Source organism: Gorilla gorilla, chromosome X (genome assembly GCF_029281585.2).
Source record: "Gorilla gorilla gorilla isolate KB3781 chromosome X, NHGRI_mGorGor1-v2.1_pri, whole genome shotgun sequence".
Lineage (NCBI taxonomy): Eukaryota > Metazoa > Chordata > Mammalia > Primates > Hominidae > Gorilla > Gorilla gorilla.
In genome coordinates this window covers 47,351,019-47,366,408 of record NC_073247.2, presented here as the reverse complement: position 1 = coordinate 47,366,408, position 15,390 = coordinate 47,351,019, and the positions used below count along the sequence as shown (strand labels likewise).

The window sequence follows — 15,390 nt, the reverse complement described above, 5'->3', positions numbered from 1 at the left end:
AGGTTGATTCCATATATTTGCAATTGTGAATAGTGCTGTGATGAACATATACGTGCAGGTATCTTTTTCATATAATGATTTTTTTTCCTTAGACACCTAGTAGTAGAGTTGCTGGACCAAATGGTAGTTCTACTTTTACTTTTTGGAGGAATATCCATATTGTTTTCTTTTTTTCTTTAATTTTTAACTTTTGTGAGTACATAGTAGGTGTATATATTTGTGGGGTACATGAGATGTTTTGAAACAGTCATGCAGTGTGAAATATGCACACCATGGATAAAGAGGTATCCATCCCCTAAAGCATTTATCCTTTGTGTTACAAACAGTTAGATTATACTCTTTTAGTTATGATAAAATGTAAAATTATTATTGACTATAGTCACCTTGTTGTGCTACCAAATTGTAGGTCTTATTCATTCTTTCTATTTTTCTTTGTAACAATTAACCACCCCTATCTCCCGCCCAGCCCCCCTTTACCCTTCCCAGCCTCTGGTTCTATTATCTATTCTCCCATCTTTCTATTCTCTATGTCCATGAGTTCAATTGTTTTTATTTTTAGATCCTACAAATAAGTGAGTACATTTGATGTTTGTCTTTCCATGCCTGACTTATTTCACTAAACATAATGATCTCCAGTTCCATCTATGTTGTTGCAAATGACAGGATCTTCTTTTTATGGCTGAATAGCACTCTGGTGTGTATATGTACTCCATTTTCTTTATCCATTCATCTGTTGATGGACACTTACGTTGCTTCCAAATCTTGGCTATTGTGAACAGTGCTGCAACAAACATGGGAGTGTAGATATCTCTTCAACATACTGATGTCCTTTCTTTTGGGTATATACCCAGAAGTAGGATTGCTGGATCATATGGTAGCTCAATTTTTAGGAACCTCCAAGCTGTTCTCCATAGTGGGTGTACTACTTTACATTCCCACTAACAGTGTATGAGAGTCCTTTTTACTCTGTATCTTTGTCAGCATCTGTTATTTTTTGTCTTTTTGATAATATCCATTTGGACTTTGGTAAGATGATATCTCATTGTGGTTTTAATTTGCACTTCTCCAGTGAGTAGTGATATTGAGAATTTTTTTTTTTTGGCTTGTCAGCCAGATGTTAAAATTCCTAAAGTAGATTTCCATGCATGAAACTCAACTGGTCAAAAACACTCATTGACACTATATTGCTTAACAAGGTGAAGGCTCGTTAGCTATATACTCAAGGCCTTCTTAATCTGCACGACTTTCCAAATTTTTTCCCAATCATTGCTCCAGGAAGACAACAACAAAGCTCAGCTGCACTACTTGCATTTCTTCTATATCAATTTCCCATCTGTACTTTGCTTATAATAGTTTCTCAAACTCAAGTGGCTTCCTCCTTTTTTAAAAAATCTTTGAGTTCCATCTTCATGTATTCTATAATATAGTTGAAATACCCTTCCAATTCTAAGTTATTAAGTAAACTTTTTTTTTTTTTTGAGATGGAGTCTCGCTCTGTCACCCAGGCTGGAGTGCAGTGGCACAATCTCGGCTCGGCTCACTGCCAGCTCCGCCTGCTGGGTTCACGCCATTCTCCTGCTTCAGCCTCCCAAGTAGCTGGGACTGCAGGCGCCCGCCACCACGCCCGGCTAATTTTTTGTATTTTTTAGTAGAGATGGGGTTTCACCGTGTTAGCCAGGATGGTCTTGATTTCCTGACCTCGTATTCTGCCTGCCTCGGCCTCCCAAAGTGCTGGGATTACAGGCATGAGCCACCGCACCCGGCCAATTATTAAGTAAACTTTTATGTCTTTCCTAACATGTCCCAGATAGTGTGTGTAGCAGAGGACATATAAATATAGAAGACAACATTTTCTCTAAATAGACTAAATTCTGGTGGTTGGACAAAAATGCACCATTGAAGCAATTCATATATTTCCTGCAAAAATTTTCCTGCTTTGAAACTCCTGCAGAATAACGTATTTACTTCTCATGGACAAACTACTTGTTGCCCTACGTTATAGCCATTAGCAGACTCGTCTTTATTATTAGATAAGAAAATTATAACTGTGTCCCATTTATATTTTTATTACCAAGAGATCCTTAAAAATGTATTCCATATACACAGCACATGATTGACATGTGTATTCTAAATGGATGAATAATTTTAGATTGAATTGCCTTGACTTTTTACTTCAGGAATATTGAGAGTATGAACTCTTCACATTTGTGTCATTACTTTGAATGAGAAATTCTTAGTATGCTGTCTTACATTTAGGATATCTACAAAAGGAAAGATGTGAAGCCATTTAAATCTAAGGAGAAATCATCAAGGCTCTGATAACCATCACGATGTATTCTTCTGACATTATATCATATTCAATATGTTATTGTCATATGCTAGCAAAACAAATGTGAACTCACTAGCTGGTAATATCATACTTGTTCAGGTCATTTATAACATTTGTGGGACATATAACAATAGAACAAAATAAAGGCCAAATTGCCATAAATCTATGAATTTAAAGGTAACATATAATGCTAAGAAACTGCTAAGTAAAACATGGTCTATGTTCCAACCTTGACAAGGTACTTTCCTAATCACCTGAAAGGGCAGGCTCAAGTTATGAACTCTTTTCACTTCAAGGTCAGAAAGTAGCAGCACAGAAAAAGCACACCCCTGAACCCTGTTGACTCTCTTCTTTTCTCCTCTCTTTGCATACTCTCACACTGACAGGGTCCTTACACCCATAAGGACACTCCCATATACAGGTTAAATTTTTTTTCCACATCTCCCTACTGACATCTGCCACTTGATTATCCATTGGGCTTAGGAGCATATACATGTAAGATAGCTCTGTACTTAGCGTGATGGGCTCAAGAGGAAGCCCACACAACCCTGGAAGTGGATTCAGGGCCATTTGAGAAGGGAAACCCTAGGACATGATTGGCCAGAGTATGGGCTAGAGGATTGTGTTGGTCTAACCAGCGGGAGCCCTGTCAGAGAGGGTTGGGCAAGGGCCTGTATGACCTAGGCCTAAAGACAGTAATTATGCTTCCTCAACTTTCCCCACTCAACAAATTCTACCACTTCTTTGAAGATATAATTTGCATCATATGTATTTAGTAGTAAGATATACATTTTTAGGGAAATTAATGTTTCTTCCTCTGAGAAAGCTATAGTCAGTCAAGCACAGTAATGAACATATGTAAAGGACCTTGAATACCTGTAACATATAGCAAAAAATGTTTTGGAATACAGACAATTAAAATAGTGACTACAATTATATGTGAAACTGATTTTATGTGAATGGATCCAATGGAAAATAACAAAACAGGCCAGGCACGGTGGTTCGCACCTATAATCCCAGAACTTTGGGAGACAGAGGCAGGTGGATCACTTGAGGCCAGGAGTTCAAGACCAGCCTGGCCAACATGGGGGAAACCCCATCTCTATTAAAAATATAAAAATTAGCCGTATGTGGTGGTGCACACCTGTAATCCCAGCTACTCCAGTGGGTGAGGCACGAGAATTGCTTGAACCCGGAAGGAAGAAGTTGCAGTGAACCCAGATCATGCCACTGCACTCCAGCCTGGGAGACACAATGAGATTCTGTCTCAAAAGAAAAAAATAATAATAATAATAAAACGAAATACCCTGTGTAAATTGTTAAGAAACTATGAGAGGCCGGGCGCAGTGGTTCACACCTGTAATCCCAGCACTTTGGGAGGCTGAGGTGGGCAGATCACGAGGTCAGGAGATCGAGACCATCCTGGCTAACACGGTGAAACCCTGTCTCTACTAAAAATACAAAAAAAATTTAGCCGGGTGTGGTGGCGGGCGCCTGTAGTCCCAGCTACTCCGGAGCTCAGGAGGCTGAGGTAGGATAAAGGCATGAACCTGGGGGGCGGAGCTTGCAGTGAGCCGAGATGGCGCCACTGCACTCCAGCCTGGGCGACAGAGCGAGACTCTGTCTCAAAAAAAAAACAAAACAAAAACAAACAAACAAAAAAAACCTATGAGATTATCTGGAAAGTAACGACAAAAGTGGCTGCAGAAAAATAATCAAGACAGCTGAAAACTAGAATCAGTCTGTCAAGAACATCTAGTTTCTTGATACATTAGAGAACAACAGTCTCCACTTGATAAGGGAAAATTTTTTGACAGAAAGACCTGCCGAAAATTTAAAAAATTTGGTTCATAATGTCATAAAATGTGGTTTGGGAGAAATTTTCTGAAATTGTCAATAGAGCTGAAAGCTTGTTATAAACCATTACTAATTTATGGTGCCATAAAACTAGCCACCCTTCCCAATGATAACTATGAAACTATGATTTCAGTTTCAAAATACAAAAGAATTTAATGAGTCAATTTTTTAGGGATAATATAACTTGAAAAGTTATGTTTTAGTATCTATGGATAGCGATAGAGGAACAGTAGAAAAACTATCAGATTCAGACCTCTGCTTGAGTTAGAACTACAGCACTCATTAGATGTATGACTTTAGATAAGCCATTTACACTTAATTATTTTAGGACAAATTTTTAAAAATGAAATAATAATAATAATATGTAAACTATCATTGTGAAGACTAAATTGGGCTGTAAGTTAAAGTACTTTGTAAACATCGTAATAGTAATGCTACTTGTTTTAGCTGTCTCCCACTGTGATTTCTGACACAAGTAATGTATAACGTGTATATTGCTTAATAGCTGATTTACTTGTTTTTAACTCAGTAGCAGTTAATTATTCACATTTTAAACCTACAGAATTCTGCCTCGGTCATTAAGATGACTGAACTGAACCAAGGTGTCATCTTGCTACTTGATGCTTTCATGTTAACAAGCAATTAGGATTAATTATGTTATCATCTATTTGATTGTTTGACAACTGAGACTTTCTGTAACTAAAATAATTATTTCAGCTGTGTTTTTAATCAGTCTATCATACTATATAAACCTCAACATTATTTTAATAAATTTTTCATTCTGAAGCGTGTTAAAATGTGCATAAGATAACAACAAAAGGTAAGGAAAAGGATTTTACTATTTTCTACAATGCATGTGACCTGAGGGGAGGAAAAGGAGATTTTATGTTGGCATACATATTCTAGAAACATACATAAATAATCAAATGAAGGAGAGGTTGTTCAAATCAGGAAAAAGTATACTGTTGGATAGTCAACAATCAAGATCAAATCTATGAGTCAATTATGATATAAATTGGGACAAAAATTTGAAGAAGATATGAAGAGTCAGAATTCAAAATGAGATCTGTGAAACTGACGTTCAGCATAACTACATTTTTCTTCTGCATGACATTCATTATGATTGCTATGTTTGTAAAAACCTGGCTCCAGTGAAACCCATGACACAAAGAAAGGTCTTCTTTGGACTCCACTGCTTTTTGCACATCCATAATTTTTTGTATGTTGTGTTTCATTTTCATTTGTCTTGAGATATTTTTTCTTTTAATTTTGTCTTTGACTCTATCATTGTTCAAGAGACTGTAATTCGGTTTCCACATATTTGTGAATTTTCCCATTTCTGTACTGTTAATGCATTCTAGTTTCATTTCATTGTTCTTGGGAAAGATACTTGGTATAATTTTGATCTTCTTGAGTGTGTTAAGATTTGTTTTGTGACTTTTAGTCAGAGTTTTCCAGGGAGACAGAATTGATAGGCTATCAACAGAGAGCTATAAAAGGGAATTCATTAGGGAAGTTGGCTCACTTGACTCTGTAAGCTCAGAAGTCTCATGATAGGCTGTGTGTAAGCTACACAACCAGAAAAGCCAGTAGCAAGGCTCAGTCCAAATCCATGAGCCTCAGAAACAAGGAAGCCCATAACGTAATTCTCACCACCAGTTCAAAGCCAAAGACCTGAGAACCAGGAAACCGCTAGTGTGAGTCCCAGAGTCTAAAGGCAAAAGATCCTGGAGTTCTAATGTCCAAGGGCCAGAGAAGAGCATCCTTGCTCTAGGAGTGAGAGGGCAAGAATTTGCCCTTCTTCTACCTTTTTGTTCCATCCAGGCCCCCAGCTGATTGGATAGTGCCTGCCCTTATTGAAGGCAAGTCTTTCCCACTTAGTCCATTGACTCACATACCAATCTGGAAACACCTTCACAAACACACCTAGTGTAGCCCAATAATTCTAATAAAAAGCATATAAAAAGCATAATCACTTGTTTCTCTTTTGGCAGAAGAGGGACTAGCTCTGTGTCTACCGAAACATTGAGAATAAATAATGTTGTGCTCACTTCAGCAGCACATATACTAAAATTGGAGAATAAATAATGCTTTACCAGCTATTTGACTATCCCTTAATCCAGTCAAGTTGACACTAAAAATCAACCATCACAGTGACCTATATTGGTGCACGTTTCATGTGTGCCTGAGAATACTATATTCCTCTGCTGTTGGGTGGAAAGTTCTGTGTATGTCTATTTGGCCCATTTGGTCTGCAGTGTTGTTCAATCCTGCCATTTCATTATTGGTTTTCCGTCTGGTTGATCTGTCTATGATTGCAAATGGAGTACTGAAGCCTTCTACTATTATTGTATTGCTGCGTATTTCTCTCTTCATATCTGTCAATATTTGATTTGCATGTTTAGGTCCTTTGATGTTGGGTGCATAAACATTTATAATTGTTATATTTCCCTGATGAATTAACCCTTCTATTATTATATAATGACCTCCTTTGTCTCTTGTGACAGTTTTTGACTTAGGTCTACTTTGTCTGATATAAGGATAGCCACATCTGCTCTCTTCTGGTTACCATTTGCATGGAATATGTTTTTCAATTCCTTCACTTTCAGCCGATGCATGTCCTTAATTCTAAAGTGAGCCTCTTCCAGGCATCATATAGTCTGATTTTGCTTTAAAAATATACTTAGATAATCTATATCTTTTGATTGATTAATCAGTTTGTACATTTAGAGTAATTATTAACAGGTAAGGACTTACTATTGCCATTTTGTTAATTGTTTCCTATCTATTCTGTAGCTCTCTTTTTCCTTTTCTCCTCTCTTCCTGACTTCTGTGAAATTTGAAATTTTTTGTAGTAATATACTTTGATTCTTTTTTCTTTATCTTTTATTGTATTTCCTGTGGGATTTTTTTTTGTGGTTACCATGAGGCTTGCATATAATTTCTTGTTGTTATAACAGTCCACTTTAAGCTGATAATCACTTCAATTGTTTACAAAACTCTATACTTTTACTCCCACTTCTCAATATTTTTTGTGTTATCGATATTAAAATTACTTCTTTCTATACTGTGTATCCAACAACAAATTGTTGTGGTTATAGGCATTCTTAATACTTCTGACTTAACTCTTTTACCAGGGCTAAGAGTGATTTATATGCCACTATTGCAGTATTACATTATTCTATATTTGTCTGTATATTTACCTTTATCAGTGAAATTTATACTTTCATATACTTTAGCGTTGCCACTTATCATCTTTTTTATTTCAACTTGAATAACTTCCTTTAGCAGTTTCTTGTAAGGCAGGTCTAGTAGAAACAAATGCCCTCAGCTTTTGTTTGTCTGGGAAAGCCTTTATCTCTCCCTCATTTTTAAAAGACAGTTTTGCAAGGTATAGTATGTTTCATTGGGATTTTTTTCCTTCAGCGCTTTGAACATAACATCCAAATCTCTCCTGGTCTTCACAATTTCTGCTGAGAAACCTATTTATGAATAATGAGAGATGTGGATTTTCTGTTGGGGGATACTTCTTCATGGGTCCTTGGGGTCTCTATACATCTTGGAGTCAGAGGCACCGATTGCCATTGTTTGAACTATCTTTTCAAATTTTTTTTCAAAGTGAGTAGTCTTGAAGGATTGAGAGAGTGTTTCTTACATGCTCAAAAGTCTCAGTCTTTACAAGAAAAAAACAAACCCCATCAAAAAGTGGGCGAAGGACATGAACAGACACTTCTCAAAAGAAGACATTTATGCAGCCAAAAAACACATGAAAAAATGCTCATCATCACTGGCCATCAGAGAAATGCAAATCAAAACCACTATGAGATACCATCTCACACCAGTTAGAATGGCAATCATTAAAAAGTCAGGAAACAACAGGTGCTGGAGAGGATGTGGAGAAATAGGAACACTTTTACACTGTTGGTGGGACTGTAAACTAGTTCAACCATTGTGGAAGTCAGTGTGGCGATTCCTCAGGGATCTAGAACTGGAAATACCATTTGACCCAGCCATCCCATTACTGGGTATATACCCAAATGACTATAAATCATGCTGCTATAAAGACACATGCACACGTATGTTTATTGTGGCATTATTCACAATAGCAAAGACTTGGAACCAACCCAAATGTCCAACGATGATAGACTGGATTAAGAAAATGTGGCACATATACACCATGGAATACTATGCAGCCATAAAAAATGATGAGTTCATGTCCTTTGTAGGGACATGGATGAAATTGGAAATCATCATTCTCAGTAAACTATCGCAAGAACAAAAAACCAAACACCGCATATTCTCACTCATAGGTGGGAATTGAACAATGAGATCACATGGACACAGGAAGGGGAATATTGCACTCTGGGGACTGTGGTGGGGTGGGGGGAGGGGGGAGGGATAGCATCGGGAGATATACCTAATGCTAGATGACGAGTTAGTGGGTGCAGCGCACCAGCATGGCACATGTATACATATGTAACTAACCTGCACAATGTGCACATGTACCCTAAAACTTAAAGTATAATTAAAAAAAAAAAGTCTCAGTCTTATTGTCTGTTGTATTATATTCCTACTGCTGTGTAACAAATTACCACAAATTTAGAAGCTTAAAATAACACTAATTTATATTAGCTCATAGTTATCTATGTCAGAAGTCCAGCATGGCATAACTGGTTAATATGGTTTGGCTGGGTCTCTACCCAAATCTCATCTTGAATTATAGCTTCCATAATTCCCATGTGTCATGGGAGGGACCCGTGGGAGGTAATCGAATCAGGGGCGTGGTTTTTTCCCATGCTGTTCTCATGGTAGTAAATAAGTATCATGAGATTGGATGGTTTTATAAGGGGAAACCCCTTCCACTTGGTTCTCATTCTCTCTCTTCCCTGCTGCCAGGGAAGACGTGCCTTTCACTTTTCACCATGATTGTGAGGCCTCCCCAGCCATGTGGAACTGTGAGTCCATTAAACCTCTTTTTCTTTATAAATTACCCAGTCTTGGGCATGTCTTTAGCAGCAGTGTGAGAATGGACTAATACACTGGTTATCTGTTCAGGGTATTACAATACTGAAATCAAGGCACCAGCGAGACTGAATTCTTATCTGAAAACTCTGGGGAAAAAATTCTCTTCCAAGATCATTCAAGATGTTTGAAAAATTTTGTCTTGCAGTTATACTATTAATGTCACCCTTTTCCTTACAGGCTGTTGGCCAGATGCTTATCTGAGCTCCTAGAAACCACCCACATTCTTTACCATATGGCCGCCTCCATCTTCAAAGCCAGCAATGGATAATTTATACCTTGTCAAGTTCCTCTCATTCTTCAAATCTCTCTGACTTTTCTGTCTCTGACTAGAGTGTCCAGATTTATAGGGCTCCTGTGATTAGGTCAGGCACACTGGATAATCTCCCTTTTTTTAAAAGTCAATTTGTAATACAATATAACCTAGTCATGGGAGTATAATTAATCATATGCAGAGTCCTGGGTAATATACAGGGAAAGTACACCAGGGTCACAGAATTTTGGTGGCCAAAATTCTCTTAGAATTATAAAAATATTTATTATTCAGGAGGTTTTCACTTTAAAATATCTATTCCCTAATACTTATTGTATTCAAATTACTTATTTGTCACAGTAAATTTTGGTAGTTTGTGCTTTTCAGGTAACTGGTCTATTTTATTTAAGTTGTAAATTTGTTTGTAGTATTCTCTTATTATCCTTTGATGCCTGGTTGGTGAGTAGTAGTATCTACTGTTTCATTCCTGATGTTAATAATTTGTATTATTTCCCCCTTTTTCCTCATTCTTACTAGAGGCTTGTCAATTTTATTAATCTCCATAAAGCCAAGATTTTTATTTCATCAGCATTATCCATCTTGATTTTTTCTGTTTTCACTTTAATCATTATCTACTTTTATTCTTATTAGTTCCTTATTTCAGCTTAGTTTGAGTTTAGTTTGCTCTTGTATAAATTTCCCTCTCTGTGCTCTTTAGCTACTCCCACAAATTTTGATATGCTATAATTTCATTTTCATTTAGTTGAATGTATTTGTAAATTCCCTTGAGACTTCTTCTCTAACCCACGTATTATTACAAATTATGCTGTACTTATTTCTTAGTGTTTGGAGATTTTCCTGTTGTATTTTGTTTTAATATTTAATTTGATTCTGTTGTGGTCAAGAAACACACTCTGTATGACTCCAATTCATTAAAACTTGTCGAAGTTTGTTTTATGGCCCAAGATATGGTTGATTTTGATTTATGTTATAAAGGCATTTTTTAAAAAATGTACATTGTGCTGTTGTTGGGTATAGTGTTCTATAAATGTCAGTTAGATCCTGTTGACTGATTAATTTATTGAGTTATTTTATATCGTTGATTTTTTTTGCCACTGCTCACTGATAGGCAAACTTTGACATCACCCTAGTCAGTGAAAATGCAGAGGGGTACCTCATGACCATTGGATATTGGTGTAAGTCCAAGCTCATATTGAGGTCTCTACTGACATTATCAGTCTGCCTTATTCTCTCCACCTTTCAGAGTCTTTTCATATTTATATTATATATGATGTCCAAGATTTTCAGTTGTGCTTAAAGGGAAGAATGAGGAAAGATAAGCCTACTCTATCTCCCCAGAACTAGAAGTCTATTTTACTGAATACTTATTTAACTGATTTTATCTCAGTATAAAGAAACTATTATTTTTATCTGTTTACAATTGATAGTTGTTCAGTTGGTTTTAAAGTTTTTCAGAATCAAGAATCTGGATAATTTATGAATGAAAAAAACTCCAGCCAAATTTTACTATAAAAAAGACATTAAGGAGTATAATGATGATGAGTGGAGGGAAGAGCACTATTTAAAATTAGCAGAGATAGATACACAAGGAAAACTTTTTAACGGAAAAGGTTTTTATGCAAATCTGGAGAATATCATCTAGTTTCCTATCTGTCTTTGCCATGAGAAGTAACAATTTTATCCCTTCTGCCTAAAAAGTTGGGTTGGTTAGAGAAAAGAAAGCAGGGTCTACTAAAGTCTGTTGAGGAAGGTGGCACAGAGAGCCTTCTCAGATAAGCTAGAGTGCCTTCAGGGTTAAAAATACAAGGAAGCTCAGTGAGCTTATTTTGATAAATTCCAAGTAGATGGTTAAATATTTTTCATGTCAAGTCTCAGAAGAAAAAAGCCTACTGAAAAAGATGTTTTTTTTTCTTTTTTTGTTTTTCTGCAACAGAAGTAATATAGAAAATTATGGATATAAACAGGATAATAATGTTAGGGTAAACTAACATTAAATGTGGTAAGGAAACATTTAATTTATATCAAGTTTTAAGAGAAGCAATTTTTTGTACATATTCATGCTTTCCAAGCACATTAATTGTTTATTTTTTCTAGCTATCAATGCATAATGTGAAGTTCTGTTAATGAAATGGTAAACACAAATAGACTTGGTCCTTATCCTCTTGGAGTTTTGTGTCGAGTCAGGGAGATGTATATTTATCAAAGAATAATGCACACAAATGTAAATTAAATTGATCTAGTTTTAGAGGGTAAGTCTTCTTTGAAGAAATCACAATTTAAATGCACTTCAAATGACTAATAGTAGGGGAGAAACTGTTCTAGGTAGAAGGAACAATATACAAAAATGCCCTTCAGCCAGAGGGAGTGAGTTACTTTAGAAAAACACTGGAAGGACAGAAAAGCTCAAGGACAAACAGTGGAGGAAAACATAGTTTGAAGTGAGCTGAAGAGATGAAGTGTCTCAAACCATTCCTTTTCGATTCATTCCTGATAAGATGTGGCCATTTAGATAATATATTTTTAAAAAAATTACTGAATGGATTTAGGCAGTGGAATAACATGAAGTTCAACATGAACTTCCAAATTTTCACCCAGAAATAATTACTGGAAGAGGGAAAGAATTGATGGGAGGAGCCAAAGTAACCCAGAAGAGATTAATATTAAACATTCAATGTTGTAATAAATATGTTAATTTCAGACAAAAATAGAATAGAATTGAATTATGTTCCAATCAGAGTTTCTTGTTGCAGATATCTAAGGAAATCATAGGTTATTAATTGAGACATAATTGCTACTCAGCTTCTTGAACTGCGGGCACAGTTTCTGGAAGCAAATAGATCATTTCTGAAGTATAAACTTCAGGTATCCATACCTACGCAGTGATAACAAACAAATATCAGAAAGTTTTAATATAGGTAGAAAAAATCCAAATCAAATTTCATTTAGAGAAGATAGACACATGCATTATTTTATTAGGCTTACAGAGAACTTAGAAAAGGACATTCTCTGGAAAATTTATTTTAGTTTATTTTTCATAGGATTTAGATTAAGGTAACAAACAAAGCAAGAAGAAAATTATAGTCTTAGAAACTGCCAGACTAAATAGCTTTCTCTGAAAAGATTGGTATTTCCTTTTGGATATGTTAAATGCCAAAGCTACAATTTTTCATTTATTTTCTTTGTCATTGCATACGTAGGTTATTTACTCCAATTGGATGCCATTTGCCTTTTGCCAAAGGAAGTCTTCTTGCAGACTCATATTAAAAACATTTATTCTCTTAAAACACGTTATAAAAACAGTCCCTGCCACTCTTCTTTTGATATCAGCCATTTCCTTATACAGAATTCAGTTGTCAAATGATTGAAGGCCTATGTAATTCAGCCCTAATTGATTATGTGAGACAAAGGTGTCTTAAAAGGCTTTAGTTTAGAATACCTTTTCCCAAACAGCCCATGTATCTTAAGGTGCACACATTCCAAATAGAAAAGATCAAGTTTCATTGTCATTGCTATTGGAATGGCTATTGTGGCAGCATTAGATTTACATTTTGGGGGAGAAAGGGATGCTTAATTTGAGCAAAGACAGGTAGATCGCAAGCGAGCTGGCAGTCCTGGATGAAAGCTATTGGAAGTTAGGTAATTTGAATGGCAGTTTAGGCTGCACATCTTTTTCTTGGAAAAGCTCAGTTTTGATCCACTCTATTTCAATTTTCTTTAATACATTTTGAACAATAAATTTATTATTTAAAGATTGCACCTTTTTATCAGAGAGACATGACTATAACTTGGCTGCAATACTGTTAATATATTGGTAGTAGACTTAGTTTAATGCATAGTTTACTTGAACTTTTTCCTTAAAGGACCTACTTTATCCTACTGAAACAATACATTCCTCTGGAATAAACAAGTAAAACACTTTCTACTGTCATTTTGTTTTTCTCCCAAAATGCTGAATACTAGGAAGCCAAGTACATTCCCCAGTGCCTTTGCATTGTCATGTGAGACTGTGTGAGGCTGAGGGTCCTTGCTTATTAAGAACATGGACTCATGAATCCTTTAATTTCAAATAAACTCTGTTAAAAAAAAAAAAAAAAAGAACATGGAGTCCCAGTACTGTGGGGCCACTGGAGTGCTTCCTAAGACTGCTAACAAAGGGCATTGTGCCCACACATTAATTCACACTACTTGGCTATGTTAACTCCTTTAACTGTCATGATTGTTTATTTCCCTCTCCACCACTGATTAGTGCTTAGAACCCTCCAAGCTGCAAATAGCAGAAAACGTCTGGAAAGAGAGAATACGTGAAGTTTGCATCCTGAATGGAATGGGAAAAACATACTAAGCATGCTTAAAAGACATTTACTTCATGTTCTGAGCTATTCAGCACATGGCTGAGCTCATTTCTTCCTCTTCAGATGTCTCAGTTCAAAAATAAATGAGATAAAATTTCAGTCTCATTTGTATTTATTATTTCCTAGATTCAGTTAGAATTTTTCTTTAAATTTAAGAAAGTCCAAGAGATTTTAAACGAATATATATAAAGGGGGGTAAGGATTACATGAATATAGGAAAAACTAGAATACTTTCTGTGATCAGAATAACTTTTGGTTATTTATTCATTATTAAAATACTGATTGAGTGCTTTCAGTTAAAATGAAATAAGTCAGAAATGTATATCCTGCTTTAAAAAGATATTGTCACTTGACTCTAAGCTCCATAGGGGCAACTACAGGGTAGGATTTATCTTTGTTCTGGTCATATAAAACTATTCAACCAATATTTATTGAACAAATGCAAGAATGTTTAATGTACCTGGCTACTAGGGAACAGAAGACACAGGCATGCATTTTAAGCAGAGACAAACTATTAGATTTTCAATGGAAGTACAGCGATCACATAGCCACATAGTGGCAAAAAGTCAAGATATAGTCCTCTTGTGGGACTTTGCTGGATGTTGTTTTTTGCTAAAATCAGATGTGACTTGCTGACAAGAGAAAATTATAATCACATATACTCCCTATCTTCTCCTAGAGAGTGAGTTAAAATTGTAGATGCCCTGGGTCCTTGGTGAATTTTGTGTGGCACATAATTTGCATTCTTAGCAAGCACCCCAGATCTTTCTGATGCAAGAGGCCCATGGACCACCACTTAAGGAATATTGTCCTAGATTGTGGGAAGGAAAATTTAAAACAAATTTGAGAAAATACACAATTGGTCCAAAACAAAGTAAGACTAAATTTGAACATTTATGTAGGTGTGGGGTGGAAAGGGAATGGGGATATGAACTCTCAAAAAATAAAATTCTTAGAATAAACTTGCAGGTGAATCTGCAAGAGAAGAAAAGGGTTATCTTTATAAAATATTTATCAGCAGTGATTTAAAAATGAGATATGCATCCAAAGGTGTCTGTTATTGTCTTTCCTTCAAAGAATACCCACAACCCAACAATTCTCATGAGCCGAATGGCTTCTACCTTGCTCCACGCTCTCATTCTCCCTCCTAGGTAACAGCAACTCCTCCTAACTGGTCTTCTTGCATCCACAGTGGACCTGTACAATCTATTGTCAAAAACTAAACCAAACAAACACACAAACCCAAAGGACATGGTTACTCTGTTACAACCTGTCAGATCAAACTCTGAAGCTCAAGACCCCTTTTCATTAAGAATAAAAGGCAAGTTCCTTATGATGACCTATCAGACCCCATATTGTCCATGCTCTACTTCCTTCCTGATCTCATCTTCCACTGCTCACCTCTTTGTAACTCTTCTCCAGCCTCCATTTTGATTCCTGAACACACTCAACATGCTCCTGCCCTAAAGACTTTGCGCTAGAAACTTTTGCCCAGAAGGTTTTCCCCAATTGTCTGGATGGCTGAGTTCCATGCAATCTTCATATGTTTGTTCAAT

The 15,390-nt window shown here is 36.1% G+C and overlaps 1 protein-coding gene across 1 annotated transcript in view; it reads left to right on the top strand.

Moving 5' to 3' along the window:
• LOC115932055 (uncharacterized) overlaps positions 1-10,528 on the top strand; it is a 171,957-nt gene extending 161,429 nt beyond the window's left edge. Inside the window, exon 4 of the mRNA XM_055375801.1 lies at positions 9,389-10,528. Within this exon, the coding sequence (XP_055231776.1) occupies positions 9,389-9,412 (24 nt within the window). The 3' untranslated portion in view covers positions 9,413-10,528. The remainder of the gene's footprint in view (positions 1-9,388) is intronic.
• The last annotated feature ends 4,862 nt before the right edge of the window (positions 10,529-15,390 follow it).